The following is a 7,224-nucleotide window of genomic DNA, read 5'->3' on the forward strand; positions in this document are numbered from 1 at the left end:
TTTTTTATTGTATTTATTGTTTACTGTTATTGTATTTTTATTGTTTACTGTTATTGTATTTATTGTTTACTGTTATTGTATTTTTATTGTATTTTTATTGTATTTATTGTTTACTGTTATTGTATTTTTATTGTATAGTTTTTTTTTATTGTATTGAATTTTTTGAATGTCACATTTTATCCATAATGTCTACTTAATAAACCTAAAAAAACATTTGCAAATATAAAAAGTTGCTTTTTGATGAGTTAATATACAAAATCTGCAATTGAAGAAGTGAAAAGACATTTTTTTAGTTTCTATAAATAGTAGGCTTCCAAATTTTTAGAAATTGACTGATAAGATACAATTCAGTAAAAAATTATGAACTTCTAAAAATGTCTGCAACTAAAACTTATGAAAATGTGCCTCCACTTCAAAGCACTGGTAACCAAGGATCAACACTGGTTTTAATAAGATTTTTTTTTTCTACTGATTTAATAGACTTTATCACAGTTATTTCAGAAAAAAAAAAAGGTACTCATGGGGAAATTACAAAATCAGAACAATTTCAAAATAATTTAAATAATTTGTGTACTGTTTTTGTTTTTATTTCTTTAGAGAGGTTATTATTTTCAGCAACAAAGTTGGATAAGGCGAAGCAACAAAAAAAAAAAGTATTAAGTTGACATTAATGATAATAATTTCTCAATATTTTATTTGTTTCATTTTAAAAAAGAAAGCGAAAATATAAATTGCTGTCTCTATGTAAAATATATTTGTATAACTTTAATGTAACAAGTATATATTGTCTCTATATGAAAATGTCTTTGTAATGCATGTGTATACTTTTATGTATAACTTTTTTTATATAATTATATTTATTTATTGAGAAGTACAAGCATGTTTAGCTTAATTGGACAAGGCATTTATTTCATATATGGAATGTCAGTGGTTTGAAACCACCTCTGTCTATCTTTATTTAATTGTTTTTCTATTAAACAACACTGGTCATATATTTGCTTTGTAACCATTATCTTTTCTTTTTTGTATATAAGAAATCTTTTTGTTGTATGTTTATAAATGATACACATCTCTTCAAATTCAGATTTCTTATACCATTTAAGCTTTTCAGCGTACTTTCTAAGTAAGGTGCACATACATATATACATAGTTTTTAAGCTTCAATTAGGCCATGCCATCTACAAATTTTTCACATACCCTTAATTGTTTCATACGACTTTTCTATTATTGTATGTTTTTATTCTCAATCTTTTAGCGCTTTTTAATTATGGATACTTGTTGCTTTTTAACATTAGGCTCTATGCGTTAAGTTCTACCCGCCCCTCTACTATGTTATTGGTGAACAATTATTAATTATAACTATTATTACTTGTTATTCAAATATTAATAATAATTGTTAATAAGTATTTATTTATATTTCATCAACAACATAGTAGACCAAAAAAGAAGGGGGAAAGAAAAACAAAAATATTTTGCAAAGAGGTAAGATTCGAACCACGGACATTCCGTGTATGAACATTCATCACATCTAAACCTCTAACACAATGGAACCCTCCCTACAACATTCTATATACCTCACAGGTGTCACTGGCTGATCACTAAAAACGAAAAGTTAAATGAACTTTCTGAGGTTCTTTACTAATGGCTAGCAAAATATTAAATGTTTTTTGTTGTTGATAAATTAGTAGTGCTGGTAATTGTCAGAATGGACGCACTAAGACAACATTCTTCCATAACTATCAGCTTTAAAGGAAATAAAGAACCGCTTAAATTTTGCCACACAACAAACACCATGAAATGTAACACTTAAGCATTAATACCGGGAGTAGATATCGATAAAATTAATCACAACAAAATCACAGCGGACCAAAAATGTGCCCTTTTTAACCAAAAAAATTAACCGCATGCTCAAACAAGATATAAATCAAGTACCCCTTGGCATGCTTAATGCTTTGTGGTATTTTCATGACATAAAAATTGCTTAGTAATTGATTGTTCAAACACAATTATCTTACACATGCCTCTAGATTCATACCCAACACTGTGTATTGACAATCTTATTTAAAATAGCAGTAAATAAAGTTTTTAGTACCATTGACCTCAAATCCGCCTACCATAAGGTAAAAATACAACCAAAAGACTACAAATTTCTGAATTCGAAGCTAATGGTAGATTTTATAAGTTTAAAGGATTACTTTTGGTTGTACTAACACAGTACCAATTTTTCAATGAGTAATAGACAAGTTTATTCAGACCAATGAGTTGGAAAACACCTACGCCTACCTTGACGATTTAATTATTGGCGGAAAAGATGAACAAGAGCACAATGTAAATCTAAAAAAGTTTTAAACGCAGCTAAAGAAGCCAATATAGGGATAAACATTGAAAAGAGTAACTTTAAAAAAACTCAAATGGAGTTTTTAGGCCATGTTATTGAAAACAACACCATGAAACCTGATCCCAAAAGATATGAAGCCTTAATAAATATGCCTGATCCATGAACCTTAAGTGAATTAAACAGATCGATTGGATTATTTGCCTACTAAACTAAATGGATTAACACATGCAACGAGCTAACCTTGCTACTTACTCAAGTAAGGGAAGGTTTTTCATTTTGGGGCCTAACTCTGCATGCTAAAGAAGCAATTAAAACGCTTAAAAATAAACTTGTCGAAGCTTGTCTGCCTCTCCTGACTTTAAGCTTCTATTAACTATAGAAACAGATGCTTCCCAAAAAGCTCTAGAAGGAGCATTATTACAGCTTGGTAGGTGTATAGCTTGTTTCTCAAGGACACTATCGAATGCCAAAAAGAAACACACAGTTGTTGAGAAAGAGGCTGCAGCTATAGTGGAATGCTGCAGAAGATGGAGGCACCTTCTTAACTTGGTTCCAAACATCAATATCACCACAGACCAAAGATCCATTTATCTTATCTTTATTAAATAAAGCTCTACAAAAATTAAAAACAAAATACTTACTTGCTGGCACTTGGAACTGGTGGATATTAACTATACAATCTCATATAAACCAGGCCACAAAAATAATGCTGATGCCTTCTCCTGATGATCTTCCATACAAAGTACTTTGAAAACACTTCACGATATCCACACTCACCTATGTCATCCGGGGACAAAAAGAATGATACATTACTGTAAAACTCGAAATCTGCCTTACTTGACCACTGAAATCAAGCAAATAATTAAAAAGCGTACAACATGCAATAAAACTCAAACTGCCTTTGTACAAACCTCCATGAGGTTGTCTTATTCAGGCAACAAGATCGTGGGAACATTTATCCATAGATTTTGTTAATAAATATATTTTATTACCATACCATAAATTTTGTTGGTCCCCTTCAATCCATTACAGCAAACAAATACCATCATGTGGTGGTGGACGAAAACTTGCGATACCTATTTGCCTTTCCTTGTCACGATATCACTGCATATACTATTATACATCATCTCCTCAGCCTTTTCTCATTATTTGGTTCACCCTCCTCAATACACACCAATCACGAGACACAGTTTAAAAGCATTAAACTCAAACAATTTCTTGAAAGAAACAGTATCATCAAAACTAGAACTACTCGTTACCACACACAAGGCAATGGGCAATGCAAAAGAACAAAAAGGGCTATACTTAAAGCTATCAGTCTAGCCCTAAAAAAGTTAAATCTGGAAAAAGAAAAGTGGGAAATAGTCCTATAAATGGCTCTATCTTTAGTAAGAGGACTACTGTACACCGCTACCAATGAAACACCACCACTATCTTTAGTAAGAGGACTACTGTATACCGCTACCAATGAAACATCAGAGGATGATGAGTTTCCATCAATCATCAGTAGTAGGTACCGTACTACCGGATTTTTTAACAAAACAGGACTCTGCAATACTTTACAGATCAGACAAAAGGTCGATCAACTCATTGACAAAGTTGGCAGCTGGTAGAGACTATATCTCCCTATTTCGCTCACATCAAGTTTCAAATGGAAAGATTGATACAGTATCAACCAAAGACCTTGTTCCACTTCACAAGGTAGACTCACCAGCAGAGTGTAGTAGTTATGGAATTCCGGCCCAACAGCAATCCAGGGGACAAAGTAGAGACCAAAGGACTTTTGCTCCTGATATCTGCGATCAATTAAATGGAGAGTGGTATCTATTAAAAGTATGAAATAGTTTCAACCCCACCTAGTATACTTGAGAACTTGATAATGGATATTATCACAAATACCAAAGCACCAGAAGTGGGCATACCCAGTCAGTTTAATACTTAAAGCCCAACTACTGTAATAGAGCAATACATTCTCAAGAGTAGAACAAAATGTTAAAAGATCTAAATATCTAAACAACTACATTACTTATTAGTTCAGCATTTCCTCATTGAAAGGAATAATTTCCATGGACAAATTCAATAGTAGAGAAGACTTTTTATTTTTATATATATTTATTTATAGCACATTCTTAAACCGTAACATCATTACCTGTCATTTAAGACTTGACACTTCTGCGAACCATATATATTAATTGCATTCTATTATTAACTCTATTATTGCGTTTTACTTACATCAATATTGTTATTGTAGTGACTTTATATATTTGATTAAAGCCTAATACTTAATATTGTACTTTATTGCCAGTTCACAACACTTCTTTTGTTATTAAATTAAGTATGGGCTATGCAGGCTAACTAACTTAGGTTTTCTGCTGATTAAACTAACTCAATCAGCTTCAGCTTTATGCTGATCAGCTTAAAGCTGAAGCTGAAATATTAACCACAATCCCTAAATATTTTAGCATAGTTCAGTAACTTGGCAACTTGAGACAACAATTAAAAAAAAAGAAGTGGCATCCTCAACTGCAGTGGCTTTCTCAACCTTGGGAAAGGAATACAGCCAAAAAAAAAGTAATAAAAAACATTTTAAGCTTCCAAAACACCTTTTACACTTTCTGTAAAACCAGAAAGTTTTGATAACATTGTGTTCAAGTCATAAATGATGTCTAGTATCACTTTGTAAGTCATAAATGATATCGAGCATCTAGAACTAATAAAAAGATAATGAAAAGATGGATCATCATTATTAGTAGCAACATCATCATTGTTTTGCATCCTTGTTACTAGGCTTGCTGGAGCTGGATGTTTCTCAGAATATTATTTCTTTAACATACACAATTTTGACTCTATTTTCTTTAACTGAAGCATTTTTCATGTCATTTTCCTACTTCTACTAATACCTTTTTTTTACTAAAACTCTCTACATACTGATACCCAATTGTCTGCATCTTTATGCTCTACATGCCCCAACTATCTTTATCTTTTATACAAATCATGCAATGCAGCATCTATACTCAAAAAAAAAAACATTTTAAAATCAACTGACAGTTGGCCTAACGTAAATAAAGCTTAAGATCAACTGAACACAAAACTATACAAATTTACAGTAAATAAACCTAAATGCAAGTTTACAGAACACAAATCTTTATTAAACTTTCTAACAATTTAAAACACCACAAAACATTAAAACCATTACAGAACATTAAAACAAACAGTTTAACAAAATCTCACTTGTATCTAACATTTTTCGAATAAAAGCAATTTTTATGCCTTTTTTTTTTTTTAATATCTCAGCTAACTTCTGAAAAAATAAGATTCTTTAGTACCTTAGTAAGCTGGATCCAATCTCCTGCATCATTAGAGTAATCTTCACCATGAACTGTTATTGAAAAGTTTTTAAAAGCCTCTTCATGAACTGTTAACCTTCCAATTATTCGATTACTTTTTAAAGGGCTAGACCAAATATTAAAATGTACTGAGGCTTGGGCTTTATTTCCTGAGTTATACAGATCTGGATGGATAACATACTCAATGAATTGTGGTACAAAGCATAGTTCTTTTGGCAATGAATTGTTATTTTTTATTGACTCTACCGTTTTTAAAACACAACGGATGCTTGCAAGCCGCTTTCTTGCTTTATTTGCACCCATAGAATTTAAATTTAGTGAGTATCATAATCTGCACAATAATTTAACTCGTTTAGATACCACTTTTTTATTGTTGATGCAATTTTTCTGTAATTTACGCACCAATATTGTTTTTAAAACTTGATATGATAAGTTGGATTTGTTTTTATTGTCCGGTCAAAATAAATTATTAATTTTTACCCGTATTATCGAAATATACCGATATGTGTCGAGTAAGGGTGTCTCAAAAAAATTTATTTTTAAAATTTTATGTGCAGAAAAGTGAAATCGTTTCCATTATGTATAAGGATCTTTTAGTAAAAATTTCAGCTTTCTAAGTCAATTCAAAATAAAAAAGGTGTTTTTAAGTAATCTCTATATAATAAAACTTTTTAATTTCAGAAATCGAAAAGTTCTATTTTAATGATTTCTCATTAAAAAAAAAGTCTTATTTTGAGGTGTTAAGAAAAGGAGTTAATTTTTATGTGCTTCAGCAACTAATGCAAGAGTTTCAACCAAAGAAAAAGCGTTTAATTGAAAATATAAATAAATATATAACAGTTATTAGGATTTTCAAGGTGCTCCTAGAAGTCTTTACGGTTTTATCACAGAAGAGCATTTAACTAAAAAGTTCACGCCTCCTTTCTTACCGATGCACAGTAGGCCAGGTGGTGGACAAAACCTAAAAAAGCGTGGAATTTTTTAATATTATGCATAGTTATAGGAAACAGTAACTTTTAGAGTTTTATGTGCATTAAGTTTATATATTTATACTATTTAACAAAATAGCTTTACGAAAAAAGTATAAAGTAAAGATCAGCATTTATAATACACTTATAAAATGGTTTTAAAATAACGAGGTAAATTTTTAACATTCAATACTTTTATTGTGTACAAAAAGTGGCATATATTTTAGGGAACTAGTAAATACAATACATATATATATATATATATATATATATATATATATATATATATATATATATATATATATATATATATATATATATATATATATATATATATATATATATATACATAAATTATGTCGGTGTGTTCTACAAATAGAGTGCTCAATGTTCTTAAAGAATAGAGCAATATTAAATTAGTAAAAACACTTATCTAATTTTTAGTTTTTTTCGACAGCTTATTTCTCCATCATTAGGTTCAACAGGAAGAATGTCTAAACATCAAAAAATTCAAATTATAGAAAAATTATTTCACAGGAAGTTGGGAATTGTTATAATTAAATTATTACAT

At 30.1% G+C, this 7,224-nt stretch overlaps 1 protein-coding gene across 1 annotated transcript in view; it reads right to left on the reverse strand.

Moving 5' to 3' along the window:
* Nucleotides 1–6,120, reverse strand: part of LOC100199141 (E3 ubiquitin-protein ligase HECTD3) — a 33,952-nt gene extending 27,832 nt beyond the window's left edge. Inside the window, exon 1 of the mRNA XM_065817761.1 lies at nucleotides 5,665–6,120. Coding sequence (XP_065673833.1) covers nucleotides 5,665–5,988 — 324 coding nt within the window. The 5' untranslated portion in view covers nucleotides 5,989–6,120. The remainder of the gene's footprint in view (nucleotides 1–5,664) is intronic.
* Between the last annotated feature and the right edge of the window lie 1,104 nt (nucleotides 6,121–7,224).

This window comes from Hydra vulgaris, chromosome 14 (assembly GCF_038396675.1).
Source record: "Hydra vulgaris chromosome 14, alternate assembly HydraT2T_AEP".
Classification (NCBI taxonomy): domain Eukaryota; kingdom Metazoa; phylum Cnidaria; class Hydrozoa; order Anthoathecata; family Hydridae; genus Hydra; species Hydra vulgaris.